We start from the raw sequence: 20,764 nt of genomic DNA on the forward strand, positions 1-20,764 counted from the left end.
CTGATGTGTTCATCCTCTAATTCAGGTCAAAGGGCAAACAATTTCTCCAAGAGTTCAGAATCTGCTGTAATAGCGCATTTTATTTCACCACTAGTGCATTGCACCTCAATTCTAGGAAGCTTGGCAAAACACTGGACCCTTGGCAGCAATTTGAACACCAAATTGCAAGCTGGACAGTGAAGCACCTTAACCTGGCTTATTCATATTGCCAGAAGATTGCTTAAATGGAAAAACTAAACTTACTCTGGAAAATGACACACCTGGAGAGGAAAGACCTTTTATTTTGAAATGGCATCTCAGGTTTAAGTGTATAAATAGAACTGTCAGTGACCTTGAAGTGGGTCTTGGTGGTTAATTTCATAGACAGGACACTGATTAATTAGAATACAGAGTCCAATTGGTATCAACACGCTTCAAATTATACTGAGATCCACTGAATGCAGATAATTCATTATTAGGGTACCCCAACAGATTTGTTCACTTTTTAAAAAATCTCCTTTCTGTTTATTTCTCCATCATCTGCTGTCCTCAATTCCAAGGTTTAACACACAATCAGCCTCAGTTATTGTTACTGGAGAATATTTTAGAAGATGGACAAGCCCGGAAAATGAAAACAGGCCAAAAGTTCAGAAGCAGCCTTTTAGTCATGCAACATGCTGGATGTGTTTGGGGAGCAAATGAAGCAGTAGGAGGGAGGGATTAACAGCACAAACATGCTTACAGCAGCACAGCAAAGAGGGAGGTCACCTGCAAAGTGAGTATACACCCCAACCCAAAGTCAGTATTGTTGACTCTTCCTGGACAAGGAAGAAGTCACATGAATTTGAATTCAAACATGAGAATTGTTAAATTCACTGACTGGTTAGTTGTTGAAGTGTGTGGTTCCAGTGCAGATGCAGGGACATTAGGAGTAACAGAAAACGCAGGGGTTGCTTCATGTCAAGAAAGGTTTATCACGACTTATGGACTGTAATAATGAGATGTACACTCCAGTGAGCAAACACCAACAGGCTTCAGACCAGAACTGCATGGCGTGAAGACCAGAAAGCCCATCAGCCATCTAGCTGGGAGATGAGATGCCAAATGCATCCTTGCGTCTACAATCACTTTGTAGGAAAAAAAATCCCCATGGCCCTTAGAAACTGCAACAAAGATGCTTGTTTATAAGTGATGGGAGGGAGGTCACTGGGGTTTGCTGGGGATGTCAATAAGGTTGTCAGGAATGAAGTAGAATTCATAGGCACCATTGTCACTGATCCCTCCTGGTCTTAGAAGTCTATTACAATAGTTTGAATGATAGTTCCAACTCTTAAAACACTAATCACATACTGGATTACAAATAAAGGTTGGTTTAAGAAGTGGCGCCATTTGACTGTTTATCTCCTGACTGGTTGCCAACTAAAAGAGGCCTAGCTACTCCATTCAGATGGACATGTTCAGCTAGGAGTTCATTCAAACATCGGTTCCATTGTGTTTTCTCAGCATTATTTTTCGTGTTTCTTTCAACTATGAATTCTCTGTTTCTCACGTTTGCATGATGACCATCAGTTAGGAGCAACTAATGTCAATGGAAGTCATGGCCTTCGATTCTGTGGATCAAGGCCTAAATGAGGAGCTTAGTAATAGGGGCTCAGTTGAGGAAATCAGATTGCAAAAAATAGTATGCAACAGAGCTTTCAGTTCAATCTGAACACAAACTCATATCATTGTGGGTTCAAATGAAAGGGAAGCCCTATGATCCAAATTAAGGCAATGTCAACACCCTAGTTGGCTCAAGATAAGTCTTGAAACTTCTTCTAGCTACACAAGGGAAAATATGGTAAAATAGTTAACCTGGTCATTTCTTAATAACCAGCCACATAGATCTTTGGTATAAATATTGAAGCATTTCACTTCATTGAGGCAAGGAGGAGTGAGAGAGGCTGGAAGCAACTACTGTGGTGGACCCATGGTAAAGTAATCCCAAACGGCAGCTTCAGACATCACACAGCTCCTGCTCAAGACTGGAGTTAATGGGCCGATTCATGGCAATATAGAAGAAGCAAAATATCTTCTTGGAGATGAGAGCCAAGCCTGAATAGGATCTTATTTCCAATGATGGTGGGGAGGGATGACTGTGTCTCTCCACATTATTTTATGGCCTCTCCTGACTGAAAGAGGGAGAGAGAATACTGTGGAGTGTTTTGATGGAGTCATGCTTTCACAGTCAAACTATTGTTCTAAGATTTAGCTTCTCCAAGATCACTATTGTCTAAGAGCTGTGGGTGTAATGGAGAGTGGCCACACTCGTGTTGTATACCCAGAAACCTTGCCCGGGTGAGTCCGGACAGTGCTCCCCTAAGCCCCGGACATACTCCAATACTGGGCAGTTATTCCATTCTCTTCATGTGGTAATGACTTGATCAAGGCAGGTATCCTATGAGCATTGTACCTATGTCAGCTGCTCACACTGTCTCCTTGCTCCACCAGCAAGGAGATAGTGGTATTATAAGCACTTTGATTGGATCAGCAGCTTAAAGTAGCCTCTCCCCCCCCCATGTCTTGCATTGAGCTGTGTTTACCTCAGTTGCTTAGTGGACTAGGCAGTGCAAAGCTAAGTGACACCAACTAGGAAAGTCATCAGCCAGTGCTCCAAGTTTTTCCCCAATGTGGACCCCGTTTGGAGGCTTGAAGACCATAATGGCCACCCAATGAGTGGCGGGTGAGGAGCAGCAGACTGGAACTGAACTCTGACCTTGAGAGAGGCAGAGGTAAAGCAGTCTGGAACTGGAGGTAGTGTGTGAATGGACACTGGAGAAGCACAACACTGGGCTCAGTACTGATGTACCTCATGGGCCTGTTCTCACAAATTACGCCTGATAAACTGCTGCTTCAGGACATACAGAGGCTATTAATGTTCTTAGAATGGTTAAAAGAAACAGGAAGCACTCTATACAAGGAGCTGAGTGGAACGAGCCAGTTAAATGAGAGGGGTGGGGAAGGATCTAGAGATTGCACAAGCTTCCCCACTAACTAAATCATTCTACATTGAGGAAAAAAGGACCAACTTTTACTTGAGTAGACTCTGGTTGCACATGGTAATGATTATTCCTGGAGCCTGGAGTCTACACAAACTGCCTGGTGTGGAATTTGAACAAAAGGTCTGTGTTTCCAAACTATTTAATTTTGTTTAAACATAAATTGGATTCTGTTGCTTATTTCTAGCCTTCCACCACAACTAAGGAATCCTTAAAAGTCTTTGGTGGGATGCACACAATGATTTTTAACTTTTCTCGTTGCTTTCCCTCCTGCCAATAAGGGCCACCAGTCAGAAATCTCCAGGATGAATGTGTCACATCTGTGCTATGAGACTGGAAGAGGAGATTGTGATAGTACCTAATTTGATGGGAGGGTTCCACATTTCACTTTCCCTGCCCCTGATCTGTGCTGATCTCAGCTGAGCTGAGCTGTTGGCATGAGGAATGAGAGTTACCTCAGAGGAGAAGTTGACTGACAAATTCCAGAAGTAGTCGTGAGGCAGGATATGAAATTCTGCTGACTAAACCAAGGAGAGGTTTCTCACCCGCGTGTGTCCTAAAGTACAGACGCATTGTATCCTTTTCTAAGGATAGAGGAGCAGTAGGCCAATCAGTCCATCAATGGTTATGGTGGAGCTCAGAAACTCAGGTGCCCCTCAGCACTGACCACACTCATTTAGCTCAGGAATGAGTTATAATAAAGGAGGCTGTGTTCGCCAAAGAGGAACACGCATCATTTTCTTTGTCTTTGTTTATTCTTTCATGGGATGTGGGCTAGGCTGGGGTGGGCTGAATGCCCATCCCTAATCGCTCTTCAGGAGGTGCTCATGAGCTGTCTCCTTGAACTGTTGCAGTCCATGTGGTGTAGATAGACACTGAGTGCTGTGTCCCCTTCAAGGACTACCCCATTCTCAAACTATTGGCGGTTTGATCAGAAAAATACAGGGTACAATTTCTGAACTAATATAACAGAGGCAGACTATTCATCAACAGAGCCAATGGCAAGACCTCCTTAAAGTGATCTACTTAGATTAGATTAGATTTACTTAGATTACTTACAGTGTGGAAACAGGCTCTTCGCCCCATCAAGTCCACACTGACCCGCCGAAGCGCAACCCACCCAGACCCATTCTCCTACATTTACCTCTTCACCTAACACTACGGGCAATTTAGCATGGCCAATTCACCTAACCTGCACATTTTTTTTTGGATTGTGGGAGGAAACCCACGCAGACATGGGGAGAATGTGCAAACTCCACACAGAGAGTTGCCTGAGGCGGGAATTGAACCTGGGTCTCTGGCGCTATGAGGCAGCAGTGCTAACCACTGTGCCACTGTGCCGCCCAGAAAGTGTATCCTTCTCCCACACTCACCCTCACGCCACCACTCAAGCAATTCTCTCTCTCTCTCCCCCCATTTTGAGCACCCCAAGGTCATTCTGCATTCATTATCTGGTGCAATACATTCCTGTTCTCGCACCTTGCTGAATGTTGTCCCACATTTTCATTGAGTGGGCTTTTTTTTGAATGCCAAGGTCGTACACTTCCTGCCCACCTAGTCTGACCTCGCTGTGCCAGTTTGTATTTGTTGCTACCTTTAGTAGCTCACCCACCACGTCAGAAGCAAAAGCACCACTCACTGTTTCGAGAGACGGAAGTAATTCACTTGTCTATGGAATAACATCACATAACATGCGTCCCCTGTACATCAGCAACAATGATAGGGAGGAAATCAGGTTTAAACACAGCCGGGATTCAATGAAGGGAAGACCTACTCTGATGGAAGGAATTGAAGAAATAAAGAGGATGTAAGGAAGCCTCTGGAAATGGATGTTGCAAAGCGAAGGGGTGGCAGGGGCGGGGGGGGGGGGGTGGGGGAAGTGTTCAGTTAGTAAAGCACAGGAAGTGGATTAGCTTGCAATTTCACTGCACACTGCCATACAGCCAAAATAAAAAAAAGTCACCCCATAATTAGCCAGAGAGAAGCTGAGGCCTGAACCTCGAGTATAGCACAGTTCTGATAACACCGTGGGAAGTTCAATGAAAAGGTGACATGCAAATTCAGCCCTGCCTGGGCTAGTATTCTTGCTGCTGCCTTTCAGTTAGACACGCAGGTTCTTCAAAGTGAATGTGTGTGTCACCAGTTCATAGAATGAGATCACAAAGTTTCCTTTGCACCTCTTAGCGAGCGGAGAGTATAGGTTCAGCAGCTTAGTGCTTAGCTTCAGTGTCAATGCATTTTTCCAAATGCCCTGAACGTTCATCTTCCTGAGAGCCAGTGGGTTCCTTGCCAATGCTGACGTGTATTTATTTAGAACACTGAGTCACAGCAACATTTAATTTGTGACTATAACATACCACTCAAATGTTTGTACACACTCCTGATCTCTCTTCGAAATAACATCTGGCATGCCCTCAATGCAGATTAATTTTGATCGAGACCGGCCTGTTGGTCATTGCTGTTGGGCTGGGAACGAACTTGCTTTGTACATTATATAGAGTTGAAGGACAGAAATAGGCCATTCAGCCCAAGTGGTTTATATTTTGTAGTATTATCCTTCTGTAGTATTATTCCAGATAACCATAGCTGGCACCTTGTGCAAGTTGGCACCTTCTCCAGTTGGTGATACTGGACCAGGGTTGTTTAAAGATAGCTCACTGCCATCAATTCCCCTTTCATCGTTGCTTTGGCATGGGCTTATCTGTTGATTAGTGGTAGAGGACACACCAGTGTAGAATATCGACAGAAGAAGCACTGTTCTGGCATAACCTGAAGGTTTATAATACGAACAGAAATGAGCACACCTACATTTGATCAGGTATAATGACTAGGGCCATAAGGACTGTCACTGATCCATTTGATTCCTCTAAACGGTGGAGTGGAACTCCCTGCATCACCCAGTGTGCATGACATTGAGTGGGTGGAGCCAATCCAACATTAACCCTTTCAGAACCATTACCTAATGACTGATCTCACTTTCTTATTCCTACCTCAGTCACCTGCTTATCGAGCTTTCCCTTAAATCTATTTTTGCTGTTGAACACAATTCCTCCACCCAGCAGGAGTTTGGAACCATTCTCCTTTGTGTTATATTTGTGAGGTCTCAGTTTCAGTATCAGGAAGTGGGGGGGGTGGCGAGAGATGGCTTCTCTACATCCACCTTAGCAAACCTCAAGACCTTTCACAATCGTTTTTAGGACAACCCTCAACCTCTCCTTTTCAAAGAGAAGAGTTGAAACGTGGGATCAATCCCACCTAGAATCATTCTCTTCTCCCTTCCTCTCCTCAGGGACTGAAGAGGGTAAAGGGGATGTCGTTAATCTCAAACCCAACGGTAAATTGTGGCGAGTACTCACTCGCACCGTGTTTTTGCATTAACCGAGGAGCAAGACTGTGCGTCGAGCAGACTTTGACAAATTAGCCTTGCACTTTGTGAAAAGGATGGCTTTTTTTCACCAAGGTATTATCAGCCATGAACCTGTAACCTGGTTCAACCATGAAATGGAACCAAGGATGGGAATTGGATGACGGAGGGTCGTTCAGGCTGCATTTGGAACATTACCAGGTTTTCACACTGCAGGTCATGTCTGCTTAAAGTGACAATGGTTTAGCTGCCATCCACATTTCAGTCTGAACCCCAATGGTGAGGGAAGCTCCCACTGCAAAGCTGTGATGGCTTGGAGGGGTGAGCAAGCTGGCATTACACATTCTCCTCATGATAAACCAGAGGCATGTCCAGTGAGGCACTCCTCTTCATCAGCCGACTTACTCAAAGGGCTCTGACACGTGTGGCAGACTTGCTAGGTTTGGTTTACTCCTGTGTGTTAAAAGTCCCTGATTGTAACAAGTAATGCATGGTTTACATAAGATCAGGATCGTTAAGAGAAGATTTTCTGACACTATTGGCAGTGGGATACCCCAGATTAAAGCAGATTTGCTGAACTCCCTACTTTGTCCACAAAATCCCTGCACTGTGGAAGCAGGCCATTCGGCCCATCAAGTCCTACGCCAAACCTCCAAAGAGCATCCCACTCAAACCCACTACCCTATTCCTGTAACCCTGCATTTCCCCATGGTTAATCCACCTAACCTACACATCCCTGCATACTATGTACAATTTACCATGGCCAATTCACCTGACCTGCACAGCTTTGGACTGTCGGAGGAAACCGGAGCACCCGGAGGAAACCCCCATGGGGAGAACGTACAAAATCCACACAGTCGCCCAAGGCTGGAATTGAACCTGGGACCCTGGCACTGTGAGGCAGCAGTGCTAACCAATGAGTCACTGTGCTGCCATTAGCAGTCACCAATGGTCATGTTGGAGTTATTGTAACACATGAGGAGATCACTGGCTCATCAAGCCCATGTTGGTGCTCTTTCGAGCACTCCAGCCAGTCCCCTTCCCACAATGCATTGATTTCCTGTCTTGTGCATATCCAATTTGCTTTTGAAATAATTGATTATTTCTGTAATAGATGGTGAGTTCCAGGACCCTACTGAACATTGTTTAAAATTCTTGGTTACTCCTGTATCAGTTCGGCCTACAGCTTGTGCCCTTCAGTAGTTTGGAAGGTTTTATTTTTCAGGCTGGTTGCTGCAGGAACTGACGTGGGCCGGAGAAATTTTAACGCTCAGAGAGCTCAGTGCTGGACCCGGTATCAGTTCCACGATGACTCCTTTCTAACGGACGTGAGTGAGGTGGGGTGGGGTGGGATTCGGTGTTATCAGAACTCTGTATGACTGCTGTTCAGTCTCGACCAGCAGCCAAGCACAAGGCTAAAGCAGAGAAGCGCATACCTTCAGCTTGGACTGAATCTCACGAGCTTTCCTTCGGGCAAGAACCTGCATATGACTAGACACCTGCAGGAAAGAGCAAAGGGGAAGAAAAAAGAAGAGCCTGTAACCATGGAGATGAATGTCCCCCGGATTCATGGCGGCTGCACGTACCTTGATGCTTGCTTGGTATTCTCGCACTTTCTTCCTGGCTAACACCTGTATGTGACTAGACACCTAGGTCGATAAGATAATTTGAAGACAAAAAAACACAAATGAAAGACAATGCTTCTGTCACAACTGTACACAGTGCTTACACTATTAATGAGTTAGTTGGTTAGTTCAGGCATGCAGAGAGCCAGGCTTCCCATCACCATCATCAACCACTTTCCCCTCCCTTTCCCCCAAGCCACAGCTGCTAACAGCCATGCAACCGACACTGCTTTATGGCAGGCCATACTCTTCAGCCTCTGCCTTCCCTCACCAGTTCCTGCCAACATCCATTGCCAATGGTGAGCAGTGATGAGCATTCTGAGTTAACAGTGGCCTCAATGAGAAACAACCAAATCCTCTTTCTTGTCAGCTCAAGCTGCAGAAGCCAAACATTCACTCTAGCCCTCTGGAATGTCTGCGATTTTAATTCGGTTGTAAATAATTAGGCGATGATGGTTTTAGTCCAGCGGACAGTGGGATCTGGCCTGACCTAAACGAGTCTGGTGTTTTGTCACAGTAACTCAGCAACTGGAGGCCATTCCAGTACATCCATCGTAACTCTACCGAGCCCTTTCTGAACCACTGCTGCACATGCACTGCCAGTTCTCTCATACTCAAGCAACATTTTGCAAAGTGCTCTTTTATCACCATACAGTGGGAAAGAACACTGCTACCCCCCAATGCTGCCCATGCTAGATTTTTCGGAAGTAGTCCCAATTAGTCCCCTTTAACTTTCTCTCCACAGCCTTGGGGTGTAGGTGCTGTAAATGTTTACCTTCCCTCTCCCTCCAGTCCATTATGCAGCAGGTTTGTGAGCGATTTGAATTTATTAGGGAATTGGTTAAGTCGGGAGCAGATCCAATTGGGAATTTAACCTCTCCAATGATGGCTTTATACTGGAACACATCTATTTGAAGGTCATAATCCAGTTATGGTAGCCATAAACACAATTTTGAACTTTCAATACTGGAGCTGGATTGTTTTCCACAGTAGTTGAGGTTGGACACTTTTTTTTTTAAGAAGAATTGCTGCCATCATTGCAGGTTTGACATAATGATTACAGAATGGATTCCTCAATTCATGGCTGAGGAGATCTGAGGTCTATAACTCTAAATGGCTACAATAAGAGTAGAACACTGCAGTTGCTGGAAATTGGAAATGGAAACAAAGCAGATTCGGAATACAGTTCCAAAGAAGAGTCATGCTGAACTTGAAACGTTATCTCAGCTTCTCTCTCCACTGACATTGACAGACCGGCTGAGTTTCTCCTGTGTTTTGTCGTTATTTCACAAAGTGACTATCCATTTTCATGCATCTCCATCAGGAGTGTTCAATCAAATGGGACATCAACGATTGTAACCTTGATCCCTAAAAACTTCCCCTTGGGAAAGCATCACGCACATGGCTAGACTGTTGGAACATCCATTGTCTAATCTAAAGGGTTATTGGAATGGTCAGTGTTAAGGTACAGTTGGACTAGTCTATGGATCTCAGCCCCATTAAAAAATATTTACTTGTTATATATTTTAAAAATTCAACATTGGATGAGTTTTGGCTGCCCCTCCTATCAGATAATGAAGTCTACTTGCTTTCCAATCAGCGTGGGAGGGTGAAGATGGATGTACCAGGTGACCAATGGTAAGCGTACAGAGGGGTGGCACAATCAGAGGTTACAGCATGTCACTGTCAAGAACAGGTCTAACCAGAGTTGACAACTTTAAGTTTCATGACTTTCCCAGCAGTCGAACAGTTAGCCTGGTGTGTAAAACCCATTGCTTTCTCCTGCAAAGTCTCAAGCCTGGCTCATACAACCAACTCAACAGGTATTCTACTGTATAACATAATAAACAAACAGAGGTGAGGCAGAGGTGATTAAGTGTTCTCTTTAACTTCACACTGCAGCAGGGCCAGCTTTGTTGCTCAATTCCATTTAACCTGACTGCACTTGGAGTTCCTGTCCTCTGTTAGCAGATGGTTCAGTAAGATCCACAGGCTGGGAGTAAGATAGGAGACTTTCAAATCACAGTTTTAATCAGAATACCACTTTCAGGTAAGTGATCAGTAAGTCCTCTTTTGATTGTCTGTATTGGAATTTCTTGAGCAGCATAGCTCAGAATCAAGGTATTTTGATACAGAAAGGTATCAGAAAGTTCAGAGTTTGGACCAGCTTTCCCAGTGATGGAGAGTATTAAGTGCCATGGCATTGATGTTTTGTACATTAGCAAATGAGAAAGGGCTGTCTTGGAGTAAATGTTTAAGGTGATGGATGGTGCCAATTAAGTGGGCTGCTTTGTTCTGAATGGCATCAAGCTTGAGTGTTTTTGGAGCTGCACCCATCCAGACAAATGAGGAATATCCCATCACACTCCTGGCTTGTGTCCTGGAGATAGTGGACAGACTTGGAGAGTTAGGTGGTGAGTTACTCGCCGCAGTTTAAGGTGATGGATGGTGCCAATTAAGTGGGCTGCTTTGTTCTGAATGGCATCAAGCTTGAGTGTTTTTGGAGCTGCACCCATCCAGACAAATGAGGAATATCCCATAACACTCCTGGCTTGTGTCCTGGAGATAGTGGACAGACTTGGAGAGTTAGGAGGTGAGTTACTCGCCGCAGTATTCCTAGCTTCTGACCTGTTCTTGTAGCCACTGTATTTATATATGGTGAGTCCTGCTGGGTTTCTGGTCAATGGTAACCACTGGGACATTGATGGGGGTGGGGGGGGCTTCAGTGATGGCAACACCATTGAATATTAAAAGAAGCAGACTAAATTCTCTCGTTAGGAGATGGTCATTATCTGACATTCTGTGACACAAATGTTACTTATCACTCATCAGTCCAAGTCTGAATGTTGTCCAGATCTTGTTGCATTTGAACATGGACTGCTTCAGTATCTGTGGAATCAGAAACAGTGCTGAACATGGCGTAATCATCAGTGAACATCCCCACTTCTGACCTTATAATGGAGGAAAGGTCATTGACAAAGCAGCCGAAGCTGGTTGGGTTTAAGGACACTACCCTGAAGAACTCCCGAGAAATGTCCTGGTGCAGAGATGACTGATCGCCAACTACCATGGCCATGCCAGATATGACGCCAACCAGTTTCTCATCGATTCCCATTGACTTCAGTTTTGCAATAGTTCCTTGATGCCACACTCAAACAAATGATGTGAAAGGCAGTTACTGTTCACATCCCCTCTTTTCAGCGCTTTTGCTCATGTTTGAACTATGGCTGTAATCGGATCAGGAGCTGTATAGTCTCTAGCAGGAATCGAACTGCGCGCAAGTGAGCAGATCATTGTTGAGCAAGTGCTGCTTGATAGCACTGTCAATAATTCCTTCCAACACTTCGCAGCTGAGTGAGAAGACACTGATGGGGTGGCAAATGGCTGGGCGAGATTTCTCCTACTTTTTGGGTGCGGACAAACCTGGGCAATCTTACACATTGGCATCTACTCGACAATGATGCTGAGGCCTGTTGATCACGGCAGAAATGGATGATCCACTTGGAAGATTGCTGCCAACAATTCAGCTTTATCTTTTGCACTGATGAGCTGGCTTCCCTGTCATTGAGGATGGGGATAACCATGGACCCTCCTCCTCCAGCACTCTTGCTTTAATTGTCCACCACCATTCATACCTGCTTATGGCAGGACCGTAGGGCTTAGCTCTGTTCTGTTGGTTATCACTGTCCATCACTTGCTGAGTTTGCCGTTTGGCATTCATATAGTTCTGTTTTGCAGCTTCACCAGGTTGACCCCTTATCCTTAGATACATCTGGTGCTGCACCCTCCTATACTCTGCACGGTTAATCGACTGGCTTGATGGTGATGGCAGAGCGGGGGGGATATGGTGGGCTCCGGTGATCAAATACAATCCTGTTGATGGTCCACAGCCCTTTTGTGGATCCCCAGCCAAGCTGCTGGATCTGTTCAGAATCTATCCTAGTTATCACCGTGTTAATGTCACACCATGTAATCAAGGGTATCCTCAACATGAAAACAGGAATTTCATCAGCACAAGCACTGTGCAGTGGTCACTTCAATCAATAGTGTCATGGAATGATGAACCGGCGACATATTGGTGAGGACGGGATTTTCTTCCTTGTTGGTTCAGACCCAGTCTAGCATCTACGTCCCTGAGGATTAATCAGTAATGATGCTGTCCAACTACACTATACAGATACTGTACTCCAAGGGAGTACTTCTTTCTGAATCATAGATAGAGTCAGTGCTTCTTACAACATGGAAGAGTACTGATTCATCAGCTAAAAGGCAGGGCTGGAGGTGATCAGGAGTTTGAATTGTTGCCATGACATTCAACAGGGTGCAGAGTACATGTTTTTGAGTACTCCCATGGCCAGTCTCCCTCAACTCTATACTACCTCTGGTTGCCCGGTGCTGCTTGTCAGACAGTTAGTGCTGAGGAATAATGATGGAGTCAGACATTGGCTGTAAGATAGTCATGTTTGCAGAATTGTGTCAGGCTGCTATTTGACTAACCTGTGTAACAGCTCTCCCAAGTCTGGTAAAAGCCTCAATGCTTTGTCCTCCTAAACTCAAGTTGAGTTCTCCTGCTTTCACATGGGCGACGATGCTGCGAGGTTAGCCTAGCCTCCTCAAGGGGCTTGGTTTTGACAATTCAAAAGATGTCAAAGCCTGACCTCAGTGACAAGGCCAATCTATACAGGACTGGAACTCACCAGAATTGCACTGGGAGCCTTTCAGCTGAGGCAAATGTGTTTACATCCGAGCCTTCGGCTAATAGCTGTTGCTTTTCAAAGAGCAGGCTTTGCGCTACAATGAAAGCACCAAATGACAGCAGGAGATTGTTATCTAATGCACTGATCCTCCTGCATTCCCCCTTCCTTGCCAGGTGTGGTCTTTGTAGCGACTGAGCTCAATCCCCAGCACAAAAGCTTCACTCATTGTCTCCCAAACAGATTGAAAATGGCATAAGTGAGACAAAATGTTTGACCCCACTGCCTCTCTGCTCATGTATTTGAATTAGAAAATTACAGCTGTAGGTAGCAGGTCATCCATCACAGCCTCCCCCTTCAGCAGAGGGGGGGGATTAACGGGGCAGTTTGAAAAGAAAACTGGACGGCACAACTGAACTCTGAATGACAAGGTTTTAGAATAATATCTACATGAGAGCTATTTGTGGGACAACAGAGTAAGAGCAGCTTTGTTGTGATTGAGCAGCTTTCAAAGTTAAAATACCTTCACTGGAATAAAGCTAAGTAACAGGAGGAGGCCATTCAGTCTTTGAACCTGCTCCAGTCAATCAATCCATGCATTAAGTCCACCTATCCACCTTGGTTCTGTAATTCATCTTACCTTTTCCTTAACAAAGGTCTCGCAATCCCAAATGTGAAATATTTAACTGAGCCCAGCTCAGCAGCTTTAACAGGCAGTGTTCCTGATTTTGTTTGTGTCTGTGTGTCTGCGAAAGGATGCACTTCCTAATAGTCCGCCTGAATAGCTTCACTCTAATTTTAATATCTTTATATCTCCTTGCTCTAGATTCCCCCTGTCTGAACAAATTATTTCTCTCTCTCTCAAATTAAATTCATGAATTAACAAGGATTTAGTGATTTGAGAGGACATACTATTGGGAATGATTAGCAGTTGTAGTGTGACTGAAGTCCTTTGGCCTTACCAATTGCAAGGAAGGAGCCTGCCCTTCGTGGTAGTGTCGCTACCCCTGCACTGAGAGGCCTGTGTTCAAGTCCAGAGGTGTGTAATAACATCTCTGAACAAGCTCATTAGGGAAAATAGGTTACTATTAAGAAAAAGCTCATCCTAAATATAAAATTAACCTTGGACTGCTAACCTCTGTCTTTGAATTTTGTAAACCTCCCAACCATTTCACTTTTAATTTGTTGTTTTGTCACGGTTTCTTTTTTTGTCCTGGTGAAAGGATTAACCATTGGAATCATTTTAGCCTGATAGCTGATAAGCTTCTCGATATCAACAGCAAAGGCCCTGGATGAATCAAACATCAGGGCAATCCAAAGCTTCTCACTGACATTGGAGCCATCATACAGCCACCACCTTGCACTTTGGCACCAACTGGCAAGGCCAGTCAGTCAGGCTGAAGGTCTGTCAATATGGAAACTGCAAGGGGCTCACCAGTAGATGTCAGTGTTTTGGAGTGGGGTTAGAGGGAGCTCTCGAATATCTGGACTGAGCCATACCTTACCCCGCCTGGGTTATCCTGATGCTGACACTATATCCGGAATAGAAAAGTATTTCTCATCTCATTAAGTAACACCCCCCTCCCCAGCCATTTCCAATAAAACCTAAATTCTATCCTCTCTGCAGATCTCTGACCAAGTGACTTGCAGGAAATAGTATTTCTGCAGTAAGTTCAATGCAGTTCACACCTGAAAACCTTTCCTGACTGAACAGGTTCTCAAAACAACAAGTTATACCAAGAGCTGAAGATTTGGCCAATCTCTCCTATACCACCTGACCAACCTTGGAATACTGAACTATTCAAGGATGACATGTCAGTGTTGGGTCCTCAGATCTGCAGGAGGTGCCCCCTGCCTCTCATTATCCATCATGCTGCCCCATTACCCATTCACCATGCCAGCCTTAAAAGCAGCAGCAACAGCCAGACTTCAGCACAAGCCACCTCTTTTTGCCCCAAAGCGTAGCTTCCCGGCCAGCTTTACCTGCTTCCTTGTCCGTGTTTTGCCAGTCCGTAGCTTGATATATCTCGCTATCAACTCATTACGGCCTGTGGGAACGGAAACGTTTAATTAAACCAAATCCTTAAACATCCATCTTCATGAAATCCAAATATAACAAGCAGCAGAAACAAGATGCAACCTATTAAACCCATATCCCACATATAAAGACCACGGGGAGAACACCATAAAGATCTTTAGAGTAGAGCCCTGAAGGAAAGTAATGCTTGCTAATGGCAGGAACCTGCATGTAGAGACTTCAAACACGTAGAGATTGATGCATCTTATGGTTGTGGCTGACCAGGAAATTCTCCCACCATCTGCCCCAGGCATATGAAAAGGATTGACAGATTGGTCAACCGTACAGTTTGGTTGTGTTACGACACATCTTCCATAGCCATCAAGACCCAGAGCGAATACTTCAGCCTCTTGACCAGAGTGGGGGGCTGCTGTGACTGCATTTTTGAGACCACCCCACTCTGGGCTCCAGGAGGAGATTGGGGGGGGGGCGGAGATGTGGGGGTGATAAATCAGTTGGTGTTTCCAGTCCTGCTGACTATCCCAATGATTCATGTCAGGATGGTTGTTATGGGCCAGACCCCCCCCTCAAAATATTGCAAGATGGTAGTCTAGACTGTAAGGTTTTCTTATTTTAAAGTGAAGTGGGTGTTCCAGGTGGGAGGCAGCTGGTCAAACTGCTCAGCTTTAAGAAAAACAGAAATTTATTTAAACACTACAGTTGAAACACGAACAAAAGAAAGCAGAATTTGGAATAACTTAATTGTCAGAAAATTTAACCAACCCCATACAGTAACTATTACTGATCAACTGTTCCAATACAGTAACATCCCAAAAACAGACTCCTTGGCAAAAAAGGTCAATTCAAACAGATTCTTATGTACAGGAGGGAACAACTTCCGGAGAGAGATTTCAGAAGAGTCAGAAGAATTCTTTAACAAAGCTTGCAACTCCTCCTGGACTCTCATATCTTGTGTCTGCTACAGCTAAAACCAAACTAGAAAAAAACTAAACTGGGAGAATTGGCCACTCCTCTTCCATTGTTAAACTAGACTCTTCTTCACCTCTGCCTTTATGACCTCTCTCCAAAAAAAAAGCACAAGGACAAAATAACCTTTTTTATAGTGACAGCATCGTCACATGGTGTACAGGCTGGGAGAGGACAGCAACATGCTTGGCAGTGATGAGGACTTCCATTGGCCAAAAACACACTACCTCAATAACATGAATCAGACAGATTTCATTGGCAAAGCTCTCCAGAGTTGACATGTTACCACCTTTCTCCCCCTTGCTCTGGAAGGTGGGTGCCTGAACAGATGGAATTAGCCGAAATCCCAAAGATTTCCAATTCATCCTCAAACTGGATCATTCAAATGTGACAGAGGTTCCACATCGCCATCTGTACATATTCTCCCAAAATGAAAACTAAACATTGGCCTCCTACAGACATCCTGAACATTGGTCCATCAGAGAAGACTGAAGCTCTATTAACAATGGCCCCAGAGCTGAATTCCCAACTTCCACTCGCAAAACTGCAAGAGTAAAAGGATAAATTAAAATGTACCTAAGAACAGTCAGCCAAAGTTCTATGAATACAAACGGGGGAAGATGTGGGAAAAAAATGAATGGGGTGGAAGCCAGAAACAAATTTATCAAATGGTGATATTAATTGGCAGAACCTTTTAATCAAAAACAGTTTCACTCTCACTGTACCATAATCGGGTCAGGTTTAGAGATTTGGATTTAGATACATTTTTATAAGGACTTGTGTTATTGTTGGAACTTACTGATCACATGATCCATCAATCTTGGAGGCAGAGTGATATATTTAGGAATGATTTAGGTTAACAATTCAGAGCTTGCAATCTCGCGAGTACTGAAGCTTCCATGCCAAGGGGTTTCAGTGAGGAAGAGGGCAGTGTGAGCATCTAAACCTGTTCCTGGCTGGCTTTGGGAGACCCTGTTACAGCAAGTCTGTGTGGACCAGGGCTTTCATATGGTCTGAATTTGAAGTAGATCCCAGAAGCTCCTCCCAACCAAATAGTTTGGAGCTGAGTCAATTGGACTCCCAGGGATTCTGCGGTAGCTGCATTATTCGCAGTTCCAGAAGACTCATCTTCAAATGTTGTTATTCTCAGCAACTTTATCCACCTGGTATGTGGTGTTTGCTGAACAATGCTCTTGATTCTGAGACATGTGTATGCAATCATGTACATGGACAGTATATAACAGTGAGCATTCAACACAGAGCAAAGCCAGCTAGTGACAGAACAGTCAGGCAGTTTGAATCGGTGGCTTTGTGACAGTAGCCAAGAGTCTCAACATTGTGCCCTATACCATCAACCAAGGCTGAGCTCAGCTATTCCAAATTGCTTTGCTCTCCATTTAAAACACTTGCTAAAAGATGCCAGCCGTGGCTCAATTGCTAGTAGTTTTACCTCGCATTCAGAAGGTTGTAGGTTCAAGTCCCACTTCAGGACTTCAGTACATGAGTTGGACCGACTCCCCCAGTTCAACGCTGAGGTGTTCTGCACTGCCAAAAGATGCTGTCTTTCAAACATGGCATTAATCCAACAGCCCCTTCATGAATCCCACAGCAGTAGTTTGGAAGAGAATAGGACGTTCCCCTCAGTCTCCTGACCAACACCTATCCCTCAATCAATATCTGCTAAATCATCCACCGCACACTTTTAAAAATACTCTCAATAGGGATGATGGTTCAACTGCATTGACAAGAGCCACTTTGCTGGGTGGCCCTGAGGTTATGGAAGGCACTATGAAAATGCAAGTTATCACAGAAAGACTGCAAAGAGCCTGAAAACACGTGAGTGACGATGCCAAAAAGCAGTGCCAATCTTTCTGATTTACTGCATTCCTCGAATCCCTCCAAATTTAGATCCAGCAGCATCACACTATAAATCTGCCATAAATAGCCTTCAGCAACATCACTTCAAAAGCAGCAAGATATTTGAACCCTTTCTGTCACTAACTAATGAGCTGGTTAAGTTTGACTTTTCTTTTCTTATCACTGGAAAATCCTTCTCCAACCTCCTGAGCCTCACTTGAGGCTGTCCTTATGTAAAATACATGGGCCTGGGATTACTGCAAGATTACACTCACCTCTCTGTCCAGATTCAATATTTCTCTGAACATACAATCCCACTCCAGTCTCAGAACAATAGCTGCAGTTCAGCAAATAACATTCCCCACACTTCTATTGTTGATTGAAATGAGATCTCCAAATATAAAACCCTCCTCAGTGGGTCAATTTGCCGGTTTCTGTTGGACCTTCACCCCCTGCCCTTTTGCGAGATTGGATTTCAGACATCTACAATTACTGATCATACACCTCCTTCAAAAGAAAGCATATCTGTCTCAGCATTCAATTGGCATTCCATTAGATGATTCTGGGACCTCATTCTCCTCTGCAAACTATTGCATTTCTCTAGGAACACATTGGACATAACTCCCAGCAGCTCTTATATTCTACTATCTCATCAGACACCCTTACCTTCAAGGTGACAATGAGGAGGAGCTCTTTGCCATGAATACTGACCCCACATGTTCAGTTGCCTAATCTTCACACCTTTCCGTGATTTTCCTTATTAAGTCATGGAATGTTGGCCTCTATGGTTGGCCCTGCATTTATTGTCCATCCCCAGAGGACAGTTAAGAGTTAACCCCATTTCTGTGTATCTGGAGTCACATGTAGACCAAGGAAGGATGGCAGTTTCTTCGCGTCATAGAGATGCACAGCACGGAAACAGACCCTTCAGTCCAACTCGTCCATGCCGACCAGATATCCTAATCTAATCCAAAATTGTTTACATGACCATTTGCCCTTCCCTAGATGTTTACCACCCCCGACAACTGACCACAGTTTCATGGTCAACATTAATTCTTACACTTAATTCCACATTTGTTATTGAATTCAAAATCCAACATCCGCTATGGCAGGATCAGAACCAGAGTCCCCATACTGCTACTTGGGTCTCTGGATCCTCTGGAAGGATGATACCACCAGGCCATCGCAACTCCCAGTGCCTCCATAACCACTTTCCCAGATCTTCCTCCTAATATTGAAGGCAGTTGCTTTTCTCTAGTTCTCCGTTATTGCTTCTCCCAGCTCAATCCTTCCATGAGGAAGCCCTCCAGTTGCTCTTCTCCCCATTCCCACTAACCAGCCAACTTCCCTCACTATCTCCCCCTTGCTGGAATGATTCTACAAATGTCTTAATGTCCTCAAACACCTCCCCCAATCGCTTTGCGAACTTTTGTCATCTATCGCCCGAGTGAGAATGATCCTTTAACCTCACCGACTTTGTAAACTAATGCCACATTTCTAGTCACCCCTGCCTCTCAAGTCTGGAATATATCGTTACTTCCTATCTTTCCTCCTACTCCATATGGAACTTTCCCAACTCCTCCCAACCTGTCTCCCTTATCATGGTGCTGAAATGGCTGAACCAACGCCACAGATGATATGTTCAGTGGCTATGATAGTGGTCGCTTTCACCACACCTTGTCTTTTTACACACAGTCACCCTTCTCCAACACCTTTCCTTTATTGACTGGCTGATTGAGACAGTCCTGTTTCCATATCTACCTACTCCGTTGTAGCTACACCTCTCTCCCCAACCCCTATTCTGTTCACTTGGGAGCCTCTAAAACCATTCCACTCACTCCTCCTCTACTTCCTTGATGAAATAATTGGTAGATGTGAGCTCACAGAAAACAGCAGGACTCTTTCATGTCTTGAAATCTCCAATCTTTCAATATTGTCAGGGAACATGTCTAATGGTCAATCAAGGAGGCACCACAACCTCCTGCAGTTAAATCTTGGAAAGATTGAACTCTCTGCCTTTTAACTCGATATCCTCACCACCAACCTGCCCTGAGGTTGATCCAAATGCATTGCATTTTATTTGAAGCCAAGCTGAACCTTCAGTATGCATACCCCCCCCTTTCCCCAACGTACCTCTCTTAACCTCCACATCACCAGTCTCTGCTTTGTTTCAGCTCACCAATGGCTGAAACTCTCTTCGACGTCTTTGTCACCACCAGAGTCGCCCGTTCCAGTGCAACGCTGGCCAACCTCTTTCCCTTCAGGTCAGCCAGAAATGTGCTTTTCAGTTCTCAAAATTCCAAAACATTCTGCTCTTCAACACTATCCTTCTTACCATCAAACCTACATTATATCTTGGTCCTCCAAAACATCCATTTCGTACAATCTGAAATCTCTCCTTAACTTCACCTCTCTCAACCTTTGCATCCTCCTACAAACTACAGCCCCCAACCTTTCTATTGGCCTTTGTTGCATCTTGCTATAATTACTAACTACTTTGTCCTCACAAATACATTTGTTGACAATTGGTACCTGCACATTTTACTATCTGCTCCCCACATTACAAAAACCCCTTCCTAAATTACCCCAACCTCTCTCGCTCCCTTCCTTCAAGACCATCCTTAAAATCTATTTCTTTAAACAAGCTTTCAGTCACACCCCAATGAAATCTCCTCCCTTTCTTCAATATGCATTTAAACTGTTGTCAATACAAAAGTATTTATTTTTTTGAATGCGTCATCTCCACCTTTTAATGCCTTGTTCCTTCAAAGGAACTAGTGAAGTGATTGTTGATCGAGTCTATCAATTACATACCGAATGCCCAGGAAGTTTTACTGGGTCTCCTCTGATCTTCACTCAGGAGGTGAAAATTGGAGGATGGGATCTTTAGGAAACGAGGTCAGATTAGCAAACAGTGACTTTAGCTGAAAAATGTGTTGCTGTAAAAGCGCAGGTCAGGCAGCAGCAAAGGAACAGGAGAATCGACGTTTCGGGCATAAGCCCTTCTTCAGGAATGAGGAGGGTGTGCCAAGCAGGCCAAGATAAAAGGTAGGGAGGAGGGACTTGGGGGAGGGGTGTTGGGAATGCGATAGGTGGAAGGAGGTCAAGGTGAGGGTGATAGGTCAGGAAGAAGATTGCAGGTCAAGAAGGCGGTGCTGAGTCCCAGGGTTGGGACTGAGATAAGGTGGGGGGAGGGGAAATGA

The 20,764-nt window shown here is 44.5% G+C and overlaps 1 protein-coding gene across 1 annotated transcript in view; it reads right to left on the reverse strand.

The window, feature by feature from the left end:
* Positions 1 to 20,764, reverse strand: part of LOC122563303 (transcriptional enhancer factor TEF-5-like) — a 160,048-nt gene that overhangs the window by 62,484 nt on the left and 76,800 nt on the right. Inside the window, exons 2-4 of the mRNA XM_043717018.1 lie at positions 14,684 to 14,748; positions 7,968 to 8,030; positions 7,818 to 7,880 (exon numbers count right to left, since the gene is read on the reverse strand). Of these exons, the coding sequence (XP_043572953.1) occupies positions 7,818 to 7,880; positions 7,968 to 8,030; positions 14,684 to 14,748 (191 nt within the window). The remainder of the gene's footprint in view (positions 1 to 7,817; positions 7,881 to 7,967; positions 8,031 to 14,683; positions 14,749 to 20,764) is intronic.

This window comes from Chiloscyllium plagiosum, chromosome 26, assembly GCF_004010195.1.
Source record: "Chiloscyllium plagiosum isolate BGI_BamShark_2017 chromosome 26, ASM401019v2, whole genome shotgun sequence".
Lineage (NCBI taxonomy): Eukaryota > Metazoa > Chordata > Chondrichthyes > Orectolobiformes > Hemiscylliidae > Chiloscyllium > Chiloscyllium plagiosum.